Source organism: Corythoichthys intestinalis, chromosome 6 (genome assembly GCF_030265065.1).
Source record: "Corythoichthys intestinalis isolate RoL2023-P3 chromosome 6, ASM3026506v1, whole genome shotgun sequence".
NCBI lineage: Eukaryota > Metazoa > Chordata > Actinopteri > Syngnathiformes > Syngnathidae > Corythoichthys > Corythoichthys intestinalis.
The window spans coordinates 29,052,809-29,075,007 of NC_080400.1; the positions used below are offsets into that span (position 1 = coordinate 29,052,809).

At 39.7% G+C, this 22,199-nt stretch overlaps 1 protein-coding gene across 3 annotated transcripts in view; it reads left to right on the forward strand.

Moving 5' to 3' along the window:
- Positions 1 to 3,166: 3,166 nt before the first annotated feature.
- Positions 3,167 to 22,199, forward strand: part of igsf9ba (immunoglobulin superfamily, member 9Ba) — a 126,444-nt gene continuing 107,411 nt past the window's right edge. For 2 of the 3 annotated variants that reach the window (XM_057838599.1, XM_057838601.1), the window contains exon 1: positions 12,874 to 13,237. In XM_057838599.1, coding sequence (XP_057694582.1) covers positions 13,174 to 13,237 — 64 coding nt within the window. In that variant the 5' untranslated portion in view covers positions 12,874 to 13,173. Of the gene's footprint in view, positions 3,360 to 12,873; positions 13,238 to 22,199 lie in introns of those variants that run through there. The other variant, XM_057838603.1, reaches the window with a different exon arrangement.

Sequence of the window (22,199 nt, forward strand, 5' to 3'; positions counted from 1 at the left end):
ATTTTCCTTGCTGTGCATTCTATAGAGAATGACGAACCACATGACTACTTGTTGTTGTCAGATACTGCCTCGTTTTTCATTACAATATTAATGAATTATGTGTAATTGCTTTGATAAAATTAGAGAAATGCAATAAATATATCTGAATTTTGATGTAATTTGTATTTCGAAGATTCGAGAGAGAAAAAAAATGTGCATAACGTGCCCCTTATCTGGGCAGCAAACATAGTGCAACAAAACGCAGCCTGCATTTATAAAAAAAATAAAACATGACCCTTTTGAAAAGGTAAAATATATAATCGGAGTTCACATACCTGCATAAAAGCGATTGGTTTTTAATATCGATCATATCAAACGACTCATCACAGAGTATGCTGCCGCTGAATTAATGTCCTTGATTTGCTGATTGCTGAAGTTGCTTGCCATTTGTATGGCCCTTTCATTCACTGTCTTAGTGCGAGAGACATGTATTTGATTTTCTGTATTATCTCTGTTTTGTTTTGGAGTCAGCAAAAAGGTGTTCTGATATTTTGATGAATGACTCCTTCATTTACCAGTCACCGTCTGAGCGGTTTCCCACGCGTTATTTATCCCATGTTGCAACAAAGCTTGCAGCAGTAGTGGAGTTTGCAGATGCAATCCACTTTTTAAATTTATTTTCGCACTCCTTTTATTTTGTCCAGAAGTGATGCAATCACACTTACTGGGTACTTGGCTGCAAAAGTAATATGCCTTCCCTATAGACCCTACTCACCTACGTCACAAAATGACATGACGCTGTATCCGGCCGCCATATTGTCCGTCATTTTTAAGCCCTATTCTCAATGGTTTCAATTAGTCGTGCAATTTATAGAGCAATTCATGGAAGCCCCGGTGTTATCTGACGCTGTAAACTCATTGGATGCGTTGCATAAAAGGCGTTATGTGGAAAAGCTTCAGTTTATCCATTCGCCAGATCCATATTTGATGCCTAAATTGATGTTTTTCGACCCGCTGTCTTCGCCGTCTCTGCCTGACATCTGCTACCCTGATATTTACAACTATCTTGTCCACAAAATATCAGCCTATTCTCACGAAAGTTTGAAAAACTTTAAGAGCTTGGAGGCAGCTACTTCGTTGCTGGTTGGGTGAAACAGGTCCTCGTCCACGAAAATTCGGCAGGAATCTATCTTGTGCTCGGGAAGGTGAGTTACGAAATGTTCAATTCAAAATCTTTTGTTCTTGCTAACATCCACTGTCAAGTCTAATGTATTTCATGTCATTTGTCAATGGAGCTAGGGCTTTTAATGTTTATATGGTTTAGCGATAGCGCTCTCACTACATACATATAAAATATGTAATAAATATGAAGTGTGATAGCACTACTCCAGATTGTCCCTAGTTGAATTTATTTTTTTGGCTTTTGACCTAAATAGTGAAATTGTAAATTAATTGTATGACAACTGTCTTATTATCCCCTTATAATTATATATTTTCTGTAAATTAATTGTATGACAACTGTCTTATTATCCCCTTATAATTATATATTTTCAGGTAGTTCATTCACATCGTCTGAGTGTATGTTGTCGGCGATTAGCCTAGCAATGATCTTAATTGTGGTTGTCAGCCCAAAATCCTTTAAATATATATTAAATGCATCTTACCAGATATAAAATGACTACTACATAATCTGTGGTAATCGTTTGGAGCCCAGTTTTCTCGTCAAATTGCAGCAGTCCATCTCGCTCTCCTCTCCGGGTCTCTCAGAATACTGTAGAATCTCGAGTCTCTCCGTCTATCTTCTCTGTTATTGCAACCGACCGCCACACACGCCTTCATCATTTTGATTATTAATGTTAACGAGCAGAAAAACACGCCATAATACAATCTCAATCACAAATTTACGTAGTGGTAATGCATCAACAACGACGAGTTAACGGACAATGTGGCGCGGGGGCATGGTTGTGACGTCATGTGAGTAGGGTCTATAAATGTCTTTCCACAGTACTCCTTTTGTAATTTGACAACTTCTCGCTACGGATCAAACATTCAGAAAAGCCTTTCGCATTGGCAGTGAATGCAATTGATTCGGTCCAAGAAACGTTGAATTCTCTGTTCTCCTCAATTTTTTTTGCTCTTTTCCTCTTTGGAATCCATGTCCCATCATATAGCCGCCGGTGTTGTGTATACAACAGCCGCCCTGCTGATAGAAACGTGTGTCACAAATTTTCGTTAACGGAAATGTTGAAATGTAATAATTATTGTACACATTTTTACAGCATTGGAAAACGTTAAGATTGTTTGTGTCATGTTTGTACTCCTACAGAAACCATGTTAAAACAAAAAATATATTTCCCTCCCTCATGTTTTTTCCATTTTCAAACATTTTAGAAACTCTCCAGGGTGCCACTAGGGCAGTGTTAAAGAACCGCATGCAGCTCTCAAAACACGGGTTGCCGACCCCCAGAATAGACTTAATCAATGAGGCTGTGGAATGAAATTCCCTATAATTGGAACAAGGCATGTGGTAGTATGAGATTTTGACAGTATGATAACCTTAAGCCAAAATATCACGGTTTCACGATATTGCAGTTATTGGTCTAAACTGTGTTACTTTGAGATTAAAAAAAAAAAAAAAAAAAAATTCAAAACATATTAACAAATTGTAATAATATAATGTATATACAGTATATATGTGTATAATGTAATAAGTGTAATGTTAAGTTAAAATTAATTTGAAAAAAAAAATAATAATAATAATAATATTCTAAATAAAATAAATGCAGTCCTTTGGGTGAGCCAAAACCCACAGCCACTGCTCAACATTATTACTAAAGATGCACCGATACCGATACTGGTATCGGCAGAGGGTGCCGATCCAGCCTGAAATGGTGGTATCGGTATCGACGAATACCAACAAAGACGGCGCCGATACCATTTACCGGTCCATTATTATAACATTTGACCGCAGCCTTTTTTTCCTCCTGGCGCTCACTACACTCTGTCTCTGTGTTGTGTGATGACACGTGAACACCAAGCAGCTCTCGCTATTGGCCTGCTCCAGACCAATGAGAGTGGGCCAATAGCCACTCCTAACCAACGACAAGGCCGCTTTTTCATATGGAGGAAACACATACCAGGAGATATGGCGGCCGTCGGGAAGTATTTCAAAATAGAAATCCCGTCGATAAAAATCAATGACTGCATGCAAGATTTGCGGCCTGAAAGTTTCGAGATGTGGAGTTAAATCGGCCAATGTCAATACCTCGAACCTGATAAAACATTTGAAGACGAAATGTGAACGAACACAACGAGTTTGAGCCTGCAAGAGCAGGAGTGGTATCCAGAGGAAGGGCGTTGGACCGGAGCAACAATCTCTGGTCAGTTCACTACTTCTACTTTACTTTTATTGTGTTTCACTGAAAGAAATGCCGCAGTAATTTGGGAACTGTTTCCAAAGTAGGGTTGCCACCTTTCAGAAATAGAAATAAGGGACTCCCCCCTCCCGAAAAAAGGAGGCTAATAGAGAGACGGGATGCTGTGGTCAATTATTATTACTTATAATTGTTAGCGTCCGCAAATGCGGAAACAAGGTTGGAACTCGAAGCAGACAACAAGCGGGGGATACGTACAAGGGTTTAATGATTGCAAACAAAAAATAAGACGCGATCGCGGGATAGAAGAAATAACAAAAGGAGTCCGTGACAGCAGGTCGACGGAGCTCAAAACTACAAACTCGAAGGTTAACTAAGACGATAGGCAGCGAGCCAAAAAGCCAAAATTAAAAACACTCAAATACCTGCACAGGGTAGAGGTTACAAACGAGAGCAGCACACTAACAGAAAAAAAACAGGGCGTAACAAGCAAATGTAGCGAGACTATAGTGCGAGAAGTGCGAGATGTCAAATAGCGATCAGCAAGGCAAATATCTTTGCGATCACCCGTGCTTAAATGCTGCGCTGATGAGCCTGCATTGGATTCAGGTGCGACGTCAGGAAAGCCCCCATGACCAGCCCAGCAACAAGACACAATCTAACCAGGAGCATAATGTGACAATAATGTCATGAAAGTTGCACTGTTTGGCCTTTGAGAGGTTTAAAAAGGTTTATTCAGTTCATTCTGAGTTTATTACTATGAATTTATTTTTACTTTCTTACTGTTGGGCTAGCATTATACATGTTTTATTAATTTCACAAATGTAGCACTATTTTGGCCTTTGAGAGCCAAAGGTTTATTCAACTATTGTCTACTAGGGTTTAGTAGACTATTCACTTTGTACTAGTCTTTTTCCTATTTTGCAAAGGTGAGCAACAGCCTGACAAAGCCTTGATAGCAATGATTTCGCATCCAATTATGTAGCTCTTTGGAAAAAAAAAAAAATATATATATATATATATATGGGATGGTATCGGTATCGGCCGATACTGCACAGCCAGGTATTGGTATCGGGGCCAAAAAATTGTATCGGTGCAACACTAATTATTACCATCAGAACAAAAATAATTGAATTATTTTCCATAAAAAGCATATACACACACTCTCTTTCTCAACATAGACAGTTGCCAGAGAGAAAAAAAACACGTTTTACCACCGCTAGACACACTAAACACTCTGGCGTTAACTCTTGTAGCTGGTGGGAAAAGTTAATTGCAGGGTTTACTAACCTTTAATTTTGTATAAATGCGAAATCATATTGGAGGAATTGCCTCCTCGGCAGCCACCCTCCGCAAACATGTACCAGTGATTTTGTTTTCTTCAATGGGGGAAGAAAGCTTAGGAGTTTCGCTTAGCTGTTTGCACAGCTGACTCAATGACACTGAGCAACAATTGGTGGGGGAGAGTTGAGCCTTGCAGCTCATAAAGAACATAAAAAATAGTTAATACCTTAGAGACGGTATGATGGAAAAAAAATTTCGGTTTTGAAACCGGGACGTTTTCCATACTGCGGTATACCTTGAAACCAGTAATCGGCACATGTCTAATTGGAACACACCCACTGGTTACCACGACGGCCTGCTTTTTAACCACCTCATTAAATTCAAATCCAGTGATTGAAGAGCTCTTCTCAGAATGCCTGCGCATGTCTGTGGAGTTGAGAAAGTATTCGAAGTTTGTCCAGAATTGCTCTCCATGGCCTTGCCCAACTCATCCTATGCATGGGTTTTTGCATCATTCAAGGACGGATATCCCAGGGGTGATGGGTGGGACACGTCCTCCTATCCTGAGCTAACAATTTCTCTACTTCAATATTTTTACAGGATACTCTTTTTATCTAAGTATTTTTCCCGAAATGCTAAATAAATGGTATGGTCATGACAAATAAGTCTTGTGCTAAATGGAATATGAAATATTAAAAATTCATTTATTCAGCACGATAGGGCAAAATTACCTCATAATTGTCAAAATTGTTGACTTCTTGCACCTCCCGAACGGTATTTTATGCCACCGGAGTTAGTCCGGCTTTTGTCATTTCCCTCCCCCGGAGGAAAGAGCGTAAACAAAGCAGGAGGCGTGACAGCTAGTTGGCATGCTAACCTGAACCGAGCGTCTTATTCACGCCTTTCGAAAACGAAAAAGCACGCAAAACCTCCCCGGATCATCTCATACGGCGGCGGGGTTGACTGTCTTCACCGACAACTTGCGGCGAGCAAGTTACAGCTCGTCGTTCCCCTGCTGTGTGCACAAGTGCTAGTTGAGGGGGAAGCAGCTGAAGACTACCGGCCGACGTCGGAGGAGCGAGTGGCTGCCCGAGCCCAACCAGAGGATAGTGATCTATTGCCGGGCACATGAAGAGGGCAGAGGGGGCTGGAAGTCTGGATGATATGGCGAACCGCAGACGAGAGCAGGAGGCTTCACGAGCATAAGCAGAGTATAGTGTTCTCTCGGCGGGCACGCAAAGTGTGCGACAAGCCGCCGGTCGTTGGCTGAGTGGCCTTTTCAGTAGACAATCAGCCACAAAATACAAGACACCTCCTTATTAAAACATGTGCCATGATCCCAGTATTTGACATAATGCAAAACACGTAGTTACTCACTTCCTCGTAAGTCCAATGGTCCCGCAGTTGTCGGACTTGTTTTGGCCAATGTCCGGGGTTAATGGGAACTTTTTGAAACCAAAAAAGGCTCACACGCCTATTCCTGGTGCAGCAACAAAAACCTGCAGCACATTTGCCTGGCATGATGCGAAAAATAAACGAATTCTAATCTGCAAAATCAGTTGAATCCGAAGTCCATCTGTATGCTGTAAAGCAATGCTGTATTGTGAGATGCTGACCCAGGTGACGTCACATTCGCATTCTTCCTCAATCCAGGAAGTCAGTCATTTTCATGGTGCGGGATTAAAAAAATTGAATTTATAAATCGATCGCTTCCACACACATCCAAACGGTCATTGGTTTCATTCAGGAGCATAAAATATCGCGTGAAATATGAAATAAACATGCTTTTTGCTGTCGTAGGTACTTTAAACGCATTTTAAAATGATATCGGATAATATCGACATCGTTTTTTTCATTATTTGTTTTGGGCCAATATGCATGTTGCCTTCAAATTGAACGTAGAAGCCTTCTGCCTTTGTATAAGAGTTGGTCACAGCTTAGCACAGCGGTTATGCTTATTGACAATTAGATGTCTCTAAACTAAGATGCTTTGGATTTGTTCATGGTGCAAAAATTAAATGAACAATAAATGATTGAAAAATAATGAATTATAAACTCATTACATACCTCATTCACTGTACTGAAACTGTGCCTTTGTTGTTATTTTGAGCCAGGAGGACCGTGTGAGCCATATGTGATATGGCAGTGCCTTATTAGCACTTTGCACTTGCCCTTCAAAAAATCCAAAAAACTGATGTTTGCACTATTTTGATTTCAACAACAAATGTAGTGGTGCAATATAGGCATTTTCCATAACTTCAGTTGAAGTTGTTCTGTTATTTTTCCACAGAATGCTTATTGGAAAACCTTGAATTTTTTAAATTTCTCATTATTAAAGTATCCAGTGGGGAGTCACAGTCCAATTAGCCATAATATGTTAGGTCCACGACTGCATATATCGGTAGTAGTTTGACATCGGTATAGGATTTTTGGACAATATCGGGATATGAGCTATCGGTTAAAAAAGTCATTATCGGACAACTCTATTTACAATTTATGTGTGTGAAACTTTCTGCAGCAGGGCATAGGCATTAAATTAGTTTAACGTGGCATTTAAAACCATTAAATGAGATTTACTGATACCCGTAGAAACCCTCATACACTCCAATTGAAAATCCAGACCAGTTAAAAAATCGCAAGAATTTGCATTTTGCAAATTTGGATCTCAATGAGGTTTTAAGTGGAGCTAAAATATGCAAAGGCAGGATGGGGGAGTGTGATAAAAAAGCACTTTGACAAAGTAATTTATTGGAAAAAACAAACTGAAATAGGCAGTTTATCACCTGATCAACACAGAACAAAACATTTTATTCATAGGACTCAGTACTGGGAAGTTCCCCTGTTCTTTACTGCTTACTTCAAGATTTCATGTGGGCATGTTTGATGCGAGTGTTTACAGGAGGCAAGTGGGAACATTGCTCCAAGTGTTGAAGATGGCTTCATAAAGGGCATCAACTGTCTGGAACCGATGACCATTTTCATAAACTTCGCTCAATCCACACAAATGTTTTTATGGAATTTAAATCATGGGGAACATGCAGGATGGTCCAAAAGAGTGGTGCTATTTTCCTTGGAGTCCATTGTCGAGGTAACATTGTGAACTGCAGCGTTGTCCATATTGTTTCATCATATGGTTCTAGATCTGAACTCAGCTAGTGCTAAGAAAGATAATAGTATCCCTGTTTCAATATTAAAGCAACAAATTGCAGTAAAAGATTCTATATAACTCATAACTTTTATCATTGTTCCCCCAATAATTATTCTCTATAATTTTACTGTTCATTGGCCCCCTGAAACTTTGAAATCAGATCACTTCCCCTGGCATCAGTGACACCAGAGCCGAGTTCCAGCTTGGCCAGCTGGTCCATATCAGCTACGTCAGGAGTCCCACAGGCCAGAAAGTCCTGATAAGACTTTTTCTTCAGCTTGATGCTTTACCTTACCGCCGGTGTCCACCAACAGGTTCATGGATTGCCGCCACACCAGGCACCAACTACCATACAGCCAAGTCAAGTTCAAAAATAGACCCTTAGGTAGACATTTGTAAAATTACCCAAAAATAAGGAGAGAAGACACTCTGTTTTCTTGGCCAAGGAGAGCAAGGAGGGACTAGACAGAGAAATGCTAGATTACGCTGTATAGTCACCAAAATTGATCTAAAAAAAACCCTCCTTGCTCTTTCTTTTATTAGGGGTTTGTCCTAACACAGAAGGGTGCCGCCCTAAAGGGAGGGGGAAAGCAAGCTGGAGACACCCATGTGATTTTGGTTGGCTATGTGTGAGCATGTAGGTGGAACTAATTAAATATACGTGTGTAAGCAAGGGGCACTTAGGTAAAGTGGTCAGAATGACCCAGGCACTTCAGTTATGCAACGCTGCGGCCATGGAAGATGTCCTCGAATGGAAGCTTGTCCTCAAAAGTCTAGACGAAAGTCCAGACGTAAGATGCTGAAGATATCCTAGAAGGTCTAGTTACGCAATGTTGCGGCCATGAAGCAAGGCAGTTGTTACCCCGACCCTCTTTAACACTTTGTAACACTTAAACATTAACTTAAACAGCCTAGTATAGCAAGCAATAATCATTTACTGGTTATATCAAATAAGAAAAAATATGGCAATATGTGTTATGTATGTATTAGGTATATATGAGCACAAGCAAATATTCAATCAATCAAGCAAATATTCAATCAACCTTCGATAATTAACTCAACACGCAGCAAAGGTACATTTTATATTTTGGAAATCCATTTTTGCTATTCTCATTCGATAAAGTCATTTTCATTTTTCCTGTGACAGTGAAAATAATGTTTGATTTCTTAAGTTTATTGTCCGTCACATGGAAAATGGAAAGGATTCAGTTTTTCCTGGTGTCTCTTTTGAAATAATACAAATCTGCTGTTTGAACAGCGCCGTGTAGACATTTTATATCCACTTCAGATCCCTTTAGTTGATGCAGGTGCACCTACTGTTATGGCCTGTTAAATATACAGTATTGCAGAATTTCAGGCAGCTGCCTGTTTACGAGAGTAAAGCGCTGCTGAACACTGCTGGTCATACAGCCGAGACACAGCGCTCATGAACACACCATAATAAGACATACAATGCATGTTTGAAATCATCTGGTCTATTTGTTTCAGGCTAAGTTGACATGCTGGATAGGGCCCTGTGTTATATACAAGCATCTGTAACTGCTACTGAGTGAGGAACTCATGCCTGGTCAAGCATTGTTTTGTATTTGTGCTCATTTCAACTTAGTGTGAGTTTATGCAGCAAATTAAGTACAGCTCTAGCAGCAACAGAGTAAAATTAAATTTAAAAACAAAGCAATAAAGTTTACACATCTTAACGCATTGAGCTTTTATTTACATACGTTGCATATTTTCTCATTCAGTCCATTTCTTCATATCATTTTTCTATGTTATGCAACACCTAATCCCAAAAGCATTCCTCGGGACTCCTTCTGTTGCCTTTTTGAGAATCAAAAAGATTTCGTGTTCTATTATGGCCTCATCTCAAACCAATAGTTTGGTTATATAAGAGATTATGTCATCTTTTTTGTAGACTGGCTATGCAGTGAAATCTAACTCCATTGCAGAAAATATTAATTGCCTCCATGAGGCAAACCCCTGCTATGTCAGGCATGTTTCGCCTTGGAAACACATCTCGTATGCAGGTGAATGCATGATGTAGGAATTGTTATGTCAGCACCTTGGTAACTTTGAGTGGGAGGGTAGATTAGGCAGTGTGTGCAGGTAATTCTATTGTGTCTTGCTATGTAAAAGAGGGACAACGCTCTCCCTTTGCAGATGCCCACAAACCAATCCTGAGTGGAATTGGAAGCATAGCTATATGTGGGACAACATAAATGTAAATACAGTGATCCCTCACTACTTCGTGCTACAAACATCGCGCCATCAGTCCATCGTGGATTTTTTTTTCAATCAAAAAAATAAAAAATGCAGGATTTTATAGCAATGACCCATCTGATCACGTAAGCCTCTCGGGCCATGTCTACACGTAGCAGGGTATTTCGCAAAAAGCACTTTCTCTATGGTTTGGCCTATCATGCGCACGCACACGCACATTTAAATGAGGGTTCTTAAAAACGTCCAAAGAGAAGATGTGCGAATTCTGTGTTTGTGGTGCCATCATGTGGACACTGATAACTGAAGATTTAACCGTGGAAACGTCACTGACAACGACAAACTTTGTCCCTACGTCACACATGAGACCAATGTTTACATTTGAAGTAAATTAGACAGGTGCTTTTTTGCTTCCATTTATTTACATACTCTTGCAGTGCTTCATATTGAAGAACACATGAAAAGGATGGGGATATTTTGGAGATATATTTTTCGCCCATTGTTATCAATGTACTTAAAACTTAATGAGTGTGGTTGGCCCTGGAAGCTTTTTTCCCCCCATACAAACGTGCAGGTGTGGACGTAATTATTTTTTCCCGACTTATTAGGGCGGGTCCTTGGTTTTAAAAAACACTGCTAGGTGTAGACATAGCCTCACTCTCCCTCCTGATGCCTTGCTTTCTCACCAGGCAACTGCAGCTTGTTAAAGTTAACAATGAGTGACAAGGGAGCTACTTTGAACTTGCCAGAAAAGCTTGGGCGAACTACCTTTCAAAGGCGCTGACTTGTTTAACTTGTTGAACATTGGCTGTAATGTGCTATGACAACTCATTGTGTTGTGTTGTGTGCTGTTCTAAGCAGCATGAGTTGATTTGAGAGGACTCACTCAATGAAGTATTTAATAAAGAATGATACTTAGGGGAAAAAAGGGAAAACATGTCTTATCTCTTTCCAATGCTAAATCGGAATACATGCATTGAACAAACCCCAATTTTTTTTTAATGTAAATAAGATCCACATCTACTTCACAGTTTTTGATTATCGTGCGGGGGAGAGGGGGGGGTCCCCATCAACTGCTTTCGTTAATTGGGCATTTATCCATATTTTCAAGTCCCAACCCACAGTTTTGCACAAAAATGTATGTTTGCACAAAAAACAACAGATATTTATTACTATCCTCAATACAAGCTTGGACAGTTCAGAAATTGCTTTTTGCATTGCACACGAAATACTAGAAAGAGCTGTTTACTATTTTTTTTGTTCGACAAAAAAAAAAAAAGTTTTGTCACACTCAAGACTGGTCTTAAGGCTACATTTCGAAGGTCTTCTGGGTTTCATGGACTTGAACTGATCCATGAGCAGTCCTGAGATTTTCCGTCAAGACCAGTACTGATTGGAATTTTTTTACTTCATCAATGTGATGCAGAGGCCGAGCCTGGGAGGGGTTGCTGGCGGTGCAGATGCATCTGGGTCCGGGTGGGAGGCTCAATAGCAGTAGTTACTTTGCACTGGGCTTTATTGGCGGGACTTGGAATCGCAGTAAGCAACCCCCAGTATTTAATCGGTTCTATCTGTGGACCTCAAGATCACAGCTAGCACCCCCTCAGCATTCACAGCCAGTCATAACAGTTCAAATGAATTCTATCATTGTGAATGACTGACAATTATTTAATATAAAAACTATTTCATTTTTATATATTTTTTTTATTTTTTTTAAACGCTTTTTAAAACAAAAAACACCTTGTAAATATTATTTATTTATTTTAAATCATTCATTTAGTGAAAAACAGCTTAAATAAGAAAATCTGCAATTATTTTCCTTGTCCTTTAAACACTTTTATTCAGTTTTTAAGAAAGCATTTTATTCATTTAAAACAAAAAGGGGACTTTTTCCAAAATGTTATTTATATTTAAAGCTATTTTTTTGTTCTTGCTATATACTTGTTTTCAACTTCAAAGTGATATCTGGCCATACCCAGAGTGTATTTCTGGTTTTATTCATTTTATGTTTTTATTAACAAATAAATATAGATAAACTTAAACCAATTTTCAAATAAATTGGGGATTACTAAGCCTGTTCCACCCGTGCGTTGGTTCCACAATCGAATTATTATTTGTTTTCAACGTAAAAATGATTTGAGGAAAAAAAAAGAACTCCAAACCTTTGATTGTCAGTCATACATACTCACCATTATCCACTGTACGCCCAACATGAATTATGGTAAGTATTAACCAATAAATATGCAAAAGACAACCTTTGATGTGTTTCTGCTGGTTGCAAAGTCGTATAATGTGGAGGTGCAATAATCGCAGCCCTGTCTATGCACATGCATGCAGAAATAGAGGCATCCATTGAAGGGGAGCGGAAGTGTGTATGTGTGCGTGGTGTAGTAGTGGATAGTGGGTGCCTTATCAGGGCTAACCATGTGCAGTGAAGGGAGGCTTCTGCATCCTCATGCTTATTCCTGATGTCTCACCCATGTGTCGGGCACAGGCACATTCACGCCACACGACATTGATAAGCGTGGCTGGTACACTAGAAGTTTTTTTCCCCTGTTTAAATCTATATGTATGTATATGGGGTTTTTTTCTCCTTTTTTTTGGTGGGGGTGAAATATATCCAAGACGTATCTCTCTGTCAGTGCGCATGATTCTGCGGCTCTCCCACTACTCTACTACGGCACGCTCCAACTCACCTTGAATGAGGCGCATGTCGGACCCAGCCAATCACGGTGTGGGAGGTCTAATCGGCAGCCAATCAGATGAGAGAAAGGGGGCGGGATTTTCAGCCAGGGAAACGTAGAGAGGTGGAGGCTGGGCTTTGCGCTTCCTCCCACTCCGGGGCTGTCCGCTCAGGCGCTCTCGTAAAGGGAGAGAGGGAAGGAGGGGAAAAAAAGAGAAAAAAAACGTCTCCGTGTGTGGCGAGACGAGAGCGGCGGTGCAGGTGCTGTGTCTCATCGGAGATGCGGATGGAAGGACGGGGGAGGGAAGAAGAAGGGACGAAGGGAGGCGAGTGCGCCGGGAAAAAGACGACACCGGATGCGAGAAGTCGCTAGAATAAAAAAAGAAGAGGCGAGAGGATAGCTAGAAAAGGAGGCGCAAGGTCGAATATGAGCCATCGTGGTCGAACGAACGTGGCACTTTGCGTGGCGATAGCTGGCTGGCAATAGTACTATGATTTGGTATGTGGCCACTCTGATAGCAAGTGTATTCAGCACCAGAGGAACGGCCGCTCAAGGTGAGTCGAAGTGCAATAAATATCCCCTTTGCATTTTTGCACACCATCTGTGCGTGCGTGCGTGTGTGAGTGCGTGTACTGCTGCTGCAGCTTGAGACATGCATGACATTTTTTTTCTTGCACGAGAATTGGCTCTGAAAAGGCTTACACACACATGCACACGCACACAATGGATTACTCTGACCAAATGTGCCTACCACCGATCATGCCTCTTTCAGCGTGTGTAGAAAAGGAGCATGTGGGATCATAGCATGGCAGGTGCCATACTCCTGAGAGGGGTGTGACCGTCTGAGCCCCTCCAATATAGACCAAGTAGCTAAATAATGCATCACAAGTCAGATGAATGTACTCTTGGCTTTGACAGAGGCTTGTAGTATGCACTATCACGAGATACAATGATAGTATAGTGGGTTTAGAACATCAGTTGCGTACCATCAAATGCACAAATTGCCCCCACCCCCCCCTTAATTTTTTTAGTATGTGCTCCCAGTCGTACTCCATGTGCATTGACAGATGCACTCACTTAACCTTGCTTTCCCATTCATGTCCAGACGAGGGAGACAAGGGCCAAGCTGTTGCCTGGTAACTGATCCCAGTGACTTCCCACCACCCACCCCCACATCTACACATACCCATCCCAGTCTAAACAGCTCTGCTAGCACACGTCTGGCATGGAATCATGCAGTCTGATTGCGAGCCAATGTGGTCTTAAAGCGTTGGTTGTGTGTGAGTGTGAGAGGGAAGTCTGCTTGGTTTTACTGCATTGAAGGTGACAGACTAGCAGATTTTTTTCAAAGAGCCGCCAGTGCTAATTAAAAGCTAAACTGCAGAGAGTACCAACCATTTTGGGGGGAGAAGGATGCAATCGTATTAAATAGGAAAAAAATAAGAAAACGTCCATATTAAAGTTGTAATACGATGAGATTGAAGTAGGATCCGTGAAAATTTGAGTTCCAGTGTGGTGCCAGTTGCTCTGAAAAGACTTGAATTTCATCTTTAATTTCACATAGTGAAATAATTTTTCCTCAAACAAATCTTACAGGAAACACATCGAAATTGAAATCAACGTTTTTCTTGAAAAACATTAAACAGACATTTTAAAAAGTAATAAGAAATTCTGGTAACTTTATAATAACTATCCTTTTTACTAGTTAATAGATCATTAGTAAACTGTTTATAAATGATTTATTGTTGAATTGTGAAGTGTTTGTTAACAATTTGTTAAGCATTTACAGGGTGTTTCAATATGGTTGACCCCGTTCTAAATGCCCATGCTAGTTGATGGATCTTAATAAATAGCTATATACACTTTATGTTGAAGGTCATAAGTTTTATTGGTTAAATACACAAAGAAAAGTACAAATATTTGTTGGTTCTATGGCAGATTTTCATAAATATGCAACATGAGCGCTGCCTGCAAAATGCCTTATCAAAATTCCTTTTCTTTTGAAGTGAACGGCATTTCTTAACCTGAAAAGATAGAAATGCCAAACGTTACACACAAAAACTTGAAACATTTCTACACAAACTGTGTTTCAGGTTAAGAACACCCTGTAAATGCTTAACAAACTGTTAACAAATAATTCACAAATCAACAATAAATCATTTATCACCAGTTTACTAATGATCTATTAACTATTAAAATGGATAGTTATTATAAAGTGTTACCGAAATTCTTACCTGCAATATTTAGAAACGTTTTATATGGGAGAAAAAGCTTCTGTAGTAATTCTCATGTTCTCTATTTTATAGTTTTGCATTCATGTAAATGGTATTTATTGTATTTTAGCACACTGGGCTTTTTTAAAACGATAACTTTCCTCACTGAAATGTGATCATCTTGACGCTTAATGTTTAGGATGTGAAAGTGGACATGATGTGTAATATTGAATTGCAGATTCATGTTATCTGGAAATCGACTCAGCCAAGACAGTAAATGGGTCAAGTATAGCTGGGATTATTATTGTTCTGTAATGCAGCTGGCTGGGGACATGCTGCCAAAATGTGGATGGTGAACTTAGTCAACTAAGATCGAAATAGGCAAAAGCAAAGGCAGCACAGTATTTGGCCAGGGAAATAAGTAGTTTATATTTGGTGTGAAGCATCAGAGTGCTACCAACAGTGTTGCATGTTCACATGAACGTCCTGACATGGTATGTTGGACAAACTGGCAAACGATACCCTGTTTTAAGCCTTAGGACATTATGGCTGCTGAGCATCTGAGCCTTTTTTTCCACCTCCTCTTTTTCACCCGCTTATGTGCATTCACTTGAGTGCACATGCAGATGTCCTGATTTATTGGGGAATAACTATGGCGAAAAAAATGGACACTGATGGTAGAGTTTTGTCAAAGATTCTGACTTGAATGCTCAGTTTCGAGTGGTATTCATTTGACAGACCAAAGGTGTTTTCTTATACTGTATTTTAGATTGTGAGTTTGTGACCCATGTATATTACAGCAGCGGTGCCTTAAAACAAGTGACCCAATTTATAAGTATGAGTGTTGATATGCATATTGTCATTTCGCTTTGACTTGCGAGAATAAATTTGAGATGTGAGAGTAATAGGGATTCAGTAAACTCTACTCAATTTAGTGAAAAAGCAGCAGTTTGGAAGATGAATAATTGTTTACATACGTGACCTCAAGCTGTTTATAGTTGCTCTCATTTGGTTTACTGTCAAACTAAACATAAAAGTTAATAGAATTTCCCATTGTTTATTTAAAGTAACCACAAAGAATTGCCTGAGGAAAGTCTCTTTAGTGCTAACAAACAACGCAAGACACCATAGAGGAAGTAACGAATGGTTTGTTTCATGGCACTATAACGGCTATACAGTGAAACAAAACAGACAGATGATATAACAGTATTTATGATCATATATTCTTAAACCTCTGCGTAAAAGGACTAATGTCACGATGGCTTACTGAGGACTGACCGTCTGATACTGCCCCGAGGTGGCCGAGAAAAACATTTTTTTTTTTCAATTTAATGAACAATATGTCAAGAAATGTTGGAATTACATTCCAATAAACTTTCACCTCGAATACAGTTTTTTTTAAGTACAATATTTAGTGGTGGGAATCTTTGGGCACCTAACAATTTGATTACGATTACGATTTAGAGGCTCCGATTCAATTATAAATCGATTATTGATGTTAAACCCCCCTACTTTTAATGTATTGTACATTAGTTCCAAAATTGTTCAAAAATCTTCTCAGGCTAAACAAAACTAATATTTTAGTATCAAGTTAACCGTTAAAAAAAGTAAATAAAATATTCAAGTCCCCATGCTATATCAGCAGCTTTAAACTACATTCAATTAATTTAATGATGTGAATCAACCGTTAAAGTTGTTAAAATTGCTCCCGTTATTCTATAATTTCCCTTCTGTCTACTTTGGACATGTCAAGTTTTAAAACTGTTTCATCATTTTAAGATGGATTCAAGTCAAGATTTTGCCGATTTAGGAATATTTTAGAAATTAAAAAGTTAATTAGGTTCGCTACAACAGAGCCTGCTAGAGAAGTCTACTGCTTTAAGATGCCGACTGTTTACTAACGTGGCAACTACTAAACGGCAAGTCTGTCATTACGCATCTAGTTCTCCTTACACGTTCTAACGCCGCCGTCGTCTTTCATTTCGCATCTAGTTCTACATATATGTGATATCTACCGTGGCTGTATGTTTGTAGAAACTAGCAACTGGCCGTTGTTTGAAGCAGCTGTCGGCCGCAGGTATTGTTTTTTTATCTAGCGGCTTGAGTTGAATATGATATTTACTCTTGGTCCGTTTCTCATTGCGTCCCGAAGACCGCGCTGACTGTGTTTTAGTTCTGCTTTACCTGGTATAATTCAATAGTCGGAATTTGGATGTTAGTGAATCGTTCTCAAATCTTGCGGAAATTTTGCACGCCTATAACAATATTATAGAGTTGTATTATTTTCATTTAAAAAAAAAAGCTTTTGGGGGCGGGGGGTTGGTTGTTCTGGAACAGTTTAATGGAGATTCCATTAATTTCAACGAGGAAAGATCATTTCAAACGACTTTGAGCAAAGTCATGGAACAAATTAAACTATCTTAATCGCAATAGAAACCGTTTTGTCTCACACCACTAAATATTTGTTGACCATCATTTTCGATAGTTATGAAAAAAGTATATATTTGTTTCTCCTGAAAATAATGTTTTCTATTCCAACTAACACAGCAGCAGCTGTCAATACCTGCACAGTGGTACCTCGACATACGAACACCTCGAATTACGATCTTTGTGGCATCCGACGTAAAATCTCACTTGTCATTTGTCTCGACACATGACAACATGCTCGAAACACGAGGGTTTACAACAGCGTATTAATTTCATTGTTATGCCGCAAGACAGAAGCACTGCGGATTTCTTTGCGAGAGAAATCAACATGTGTCCCAAGAACGTTAGTGCAGGTGGTGAAAAAAGGAAAATGGTAACGCTTAACATTGAAATTAAGATGGAAATGATATGAAAATATGAGCATGGTGTGCGCGTCAGTGAACTGCATTGGAACATGTTTATGATCTCGACAGTCCTCCTCCGACCTCCGTTCGCCATTCTTTATAAGTTAAGGTGACAATTATTATGATTGTAACATCGTCAAGGAAGTCGCCAGCTTTGTCAGGTTTTTAATAATTTATTCAGAACTTGTGCAACACAACACGGCTACAGTCCGCCTTAGTTGACACCAACTACAACATGAAAAAAAGTAAAAATATCCCACTCTACCGCCCCTCTGTCTCTCTTGTCAGTCACACGGTGCGTTCAGGAACAGCATGCAAAACACCACCGCCATATTAGAACCCGATTAATTACATTGTTATTAATATTACATTGTTGTTATTCTGATTTTATTTTTAATTTTTTTTTTTTTTTTCAAGTGTAATTGTCATTTGTAATTGTTCCAGCAGCATTCATTAAGGATTTAGTGTAAGTTTTTTCGGCTGTGGAACAAATTAACCGAATTATAATGTATTCTTATGGGAAAATCCCGCTCAACGTGACCATTTCGATTAACAGACCAGGACCTGGAATGAATTAAAATCGTATTTACTGGTAACACGGTACTATAAAATGACCCTTCTGGACATAATATTCGGAGCTAGGAGCCACTTGCTGCTTCACAAGACTTTGATTATATTGCGGTTGTTGTGGTAAATTTTTCATTAGACTTAAAGAAATGATTGCCACCCAGACTTCTATTTGATTTATGATGTTGGAGTCCATATTTTAGGAATAATGATTTTACATCACATCTAAACCTTGAATGTATTGATTTTTTTTTTACACCAAAGACAGTGATATAGCTCATAATAGCTTTGCAGTAACAGTCGAGATCACGGAAGTTTCTTATCAAATTAATTCATTATTATTTGCTGCCAAGTGGGCATCTGAGTGTTTGTGCGTGTGTAGCATATGGTTGAAGAGACCGGAGGTCACTTCAACAAAGTCAACGGTAATTTGGCAACCTATCAAGGTGAAGCAGGAACCACTCTAGTGGCATCATAAGTGGTAATTAAGTGACACTAATAGAGCAGTACTGTTTGAACGAAACTATTTTCAGCCGTTCCTCTTCGACAGCATGTGCTGATCCCATGTGGACTGTGGCTTGGCGTTTGGAGTTTTTTTTTTTTTTTAAAGCAACATTCAAATGGAGTCAGATCATATTAAAGACAGTCACTCAAATTTTCAAGTGTCCCCGTAGTTTCGTAACAGTGCAGCAGATAGGTTGGTTGATCTGACTTCTGTTATTTGTCTGGTACATAGGGTTTTGTTGTGATAGTATTTTTTTTTTAAATTATCTTATTCACTGCCATTGGCAGCAATAGACATCCATTCCATTTTAAATGCAAAAGCCGCCAGTGAAATACAAAGGAAAAACATTTTTTATGCATGTAATTTTGAATCATTTTGTACTAGACCGACGCGCTGTTGGACGCGAAGAGTTGGTTAGGCACATTGTTTGTTTGGCACATAGCCAGGTGTTGGCCTGAATATGCAGATTCCATTCACCACCAATCAAAGAGGAGCCCCTCATTCCCTTTAAATGTGGCATAATTACATATTGAGAGGCGACATCTCTGTACGGAAGATCTCTCCTTCACCGGCAACATAAGAAAACAGTCAGTGTGCAAAAACCACTGTGGCCATTCCAGTGGTTTGCAACAGATACAAGGTCACACACATTTACTCCAGATCATAACATTACATTCACTCTGTGCATCACTACTACAAGGAGCAGTGTTGCTTTAGTGGTGTCGGATTTCCACACAAAGGCTGAGCGGATGCATAAGAGAGCTAGACATCAATTTTTGCTCGCATTACTCCACTTTTGAAAAGCAAATGTGTTCACTGTAGGCGACACTCCTTTAATACGCTCAATAATTCAACAGATTTTGCTGGCATGTTTAAGAGAGCGTCACCCTGAAAGTTTGAAAAATCCAGTCCGATCCAATTTTGCTCAGCAACATTGAATTATATATTCATGTCTATCATGAATACACTGGTACATAATGTAGGAAGTCCGCCTTTTTTGGTTCATTATTTACAGTGCAGCTCAGTAAAAGGTAGTTTGCTGTAGGTGGACAGTTGTTACTTTTGTCGATAAATTCTGGAGTCTTGCCAAATTTTAACCGTGTCTCTTTGACAGAGTTACAACAGTTTTTTTCATGATGATGAGGTAACGATGATGAGCTAAAGCGCGGCTTAGGAGACTAAAACATAGGAGACAAATGCCAGTTTTTATCTGACGAGACAACTATAAGACAAAAAAGCGACATCGCCTCTGTCATAAGTTCACAATGCGTGACATTTTCATTTTGTACGTGGAGTGCGTTAGCTTGCATTGTGGCAGTGTGTGGGTCGTGATGCTAATGTGAGATGGAGTGTGTCTCAAGCTAGGTTGTGCGACATCTAGCTTGTTTGGATAAACGGTAAGATTTGTTTTCTATCTTGGCAAGAGAGAATATGCAATGTTGCTTTAGCCCTTAAGTCTTTGCTGAGTGATCAGCAGACGCTAAATGTAATCCTAGTGTTAGCGTAGCATACACGTTAATGCTAGCATTAGCAACAGCTTCTGAATGGATAGCGTCCTCTTAAAACACTGGCCAATCTAAAGCAGAGCCACTTGGATTTTCTGGTCAGTAAGTCTAGATGATGTTGAGCACTCAAGACTTTTTTTTGTTTCACATTGAGTTTGTGGCTTCTAGGTAGGTTTAATTGAAAATAATGTACTGCTTTTCCTGCTGAGTGTGTATTATCGCCACATATTTGGCGTTGTCCTTGTAGACATATGTGTTCACGCTATCCTTAGCCAGGCATTTAACTAAACCATGTCTTGGAGTCTCGTTTAAAGGAGCCCAATGTGCACTTAGGAGTTGCATTGTGTTGATTTGCCATTTATATCTTTGGAAAGCCACCGCCATCTTTTTCTCTCTCGCTGGCTGTTTGCACTTTTTGCGCACGTGTCAGCTCATCGACGGCATCCCTAGCTTAGCGTGGCACGTCAGGGTGCGCAGCTCGGTAATCAAAACAGGTCGAAATAATGATAATATCTATGTCAAGTTGTTGCAAGCATGGTGGATCATTTTGATAGTTGTTCACCTTGGTGCACCCCCTCACCCTTGCTGATAAAAAACTTAAAAGGGATCCTCTACCTTAAATACATGTAGGCTCTAATAAATCACAATTGTTCTCTTTTACTAAAACATGTTGTTAGAAACACATAAAATGTTAAATCAATGGCAATATTTTATAATATTTAGTACATATTTTGACCGATAATTGGCACCATGTTTTGCGGGCTCGCAGTGATGACGTAAATGGGATGTTTCCAAATGTGTAGCGTGTACAACAATTGCGTATTGCTGCCTAAACTTGCGAAGTGAAATGCCACGATGCAATTTCCAGTCAAATGGAAACAAGGGGAGACGAGACGAGAGGTGACGAGAGTGGTCACGGTGGAATTATTATTTTTTGTGAATAAATGTGCATAAGTGGAAGCTTCTCCCCTTTTTGGTCCCTCTATGCACATATCCTACCTACCAAGCGTTACAACCGGCGCCCGAATATTTTTCCTCGATCCTCAGTCAAGTAAGGGATCAGTCTATTTTCTGGATCTGACGGTCCCACCGCGGATGCAATATTGGTTTCGGATCTATTTTCTGGATTTGTCGGTCCCACAGCGGCTTTTCGGATCAGTCTGTTTGGGGTTTTGACAGCCTGATCGCGGCTGCAACGTTGCCACGGGATCGATCTAATTCCTGGATCTTCGAGTGAGTGAAAAAACGCGGATTTGGATTACTGTTGCTATCTTTTGTGTTGACTAGTCTTCGTGGGAGTTTTCCCCAAATCATACCAAATAATTAAAGCACTATGGCGCGCTACAATGACGACAGTGAGTCCTTGTGACCTTACTTTTATGTTGGAGTTGTCTGTGAACGCGTGTGTGCGTACCGCTGAGCTCCCGGGTGACAAGTAGTCAAGCTGGAAATATATATTTTTTGTGAATAAATGTGCATAAGTGGAAGCTTCTCCCCTTTTTGGTACTTTTATGCACGTATCCTACCCACGCGTTACACGCGTTACAATGTACAAGACATGGATTACACTCGATTCCAGGATTTGGTCCTGTCAGATGACGAATTTAATGAGGACAGTCAGCCACGATACTACTCCGATCCTGACTATCACACGTGTGCATTCATAGTTTTATTACCTTCAGAGAGACAAGGTGTGTTCAAACTTTTGACCTGTACTATATGTAAAGCACACGGCAGCTCTGGATGCTAATAATCTACATACAGTTATTATACTGGGATAAGTTTGAAAACGAAATAGCTTACCTTGAGGATCTGCTAACAAAAACCGGAGTTCTCAGCAGCATACACTCTCTCGCTCCATTGTCATTGAGACGCACTTGCCGCGAGTACATCAT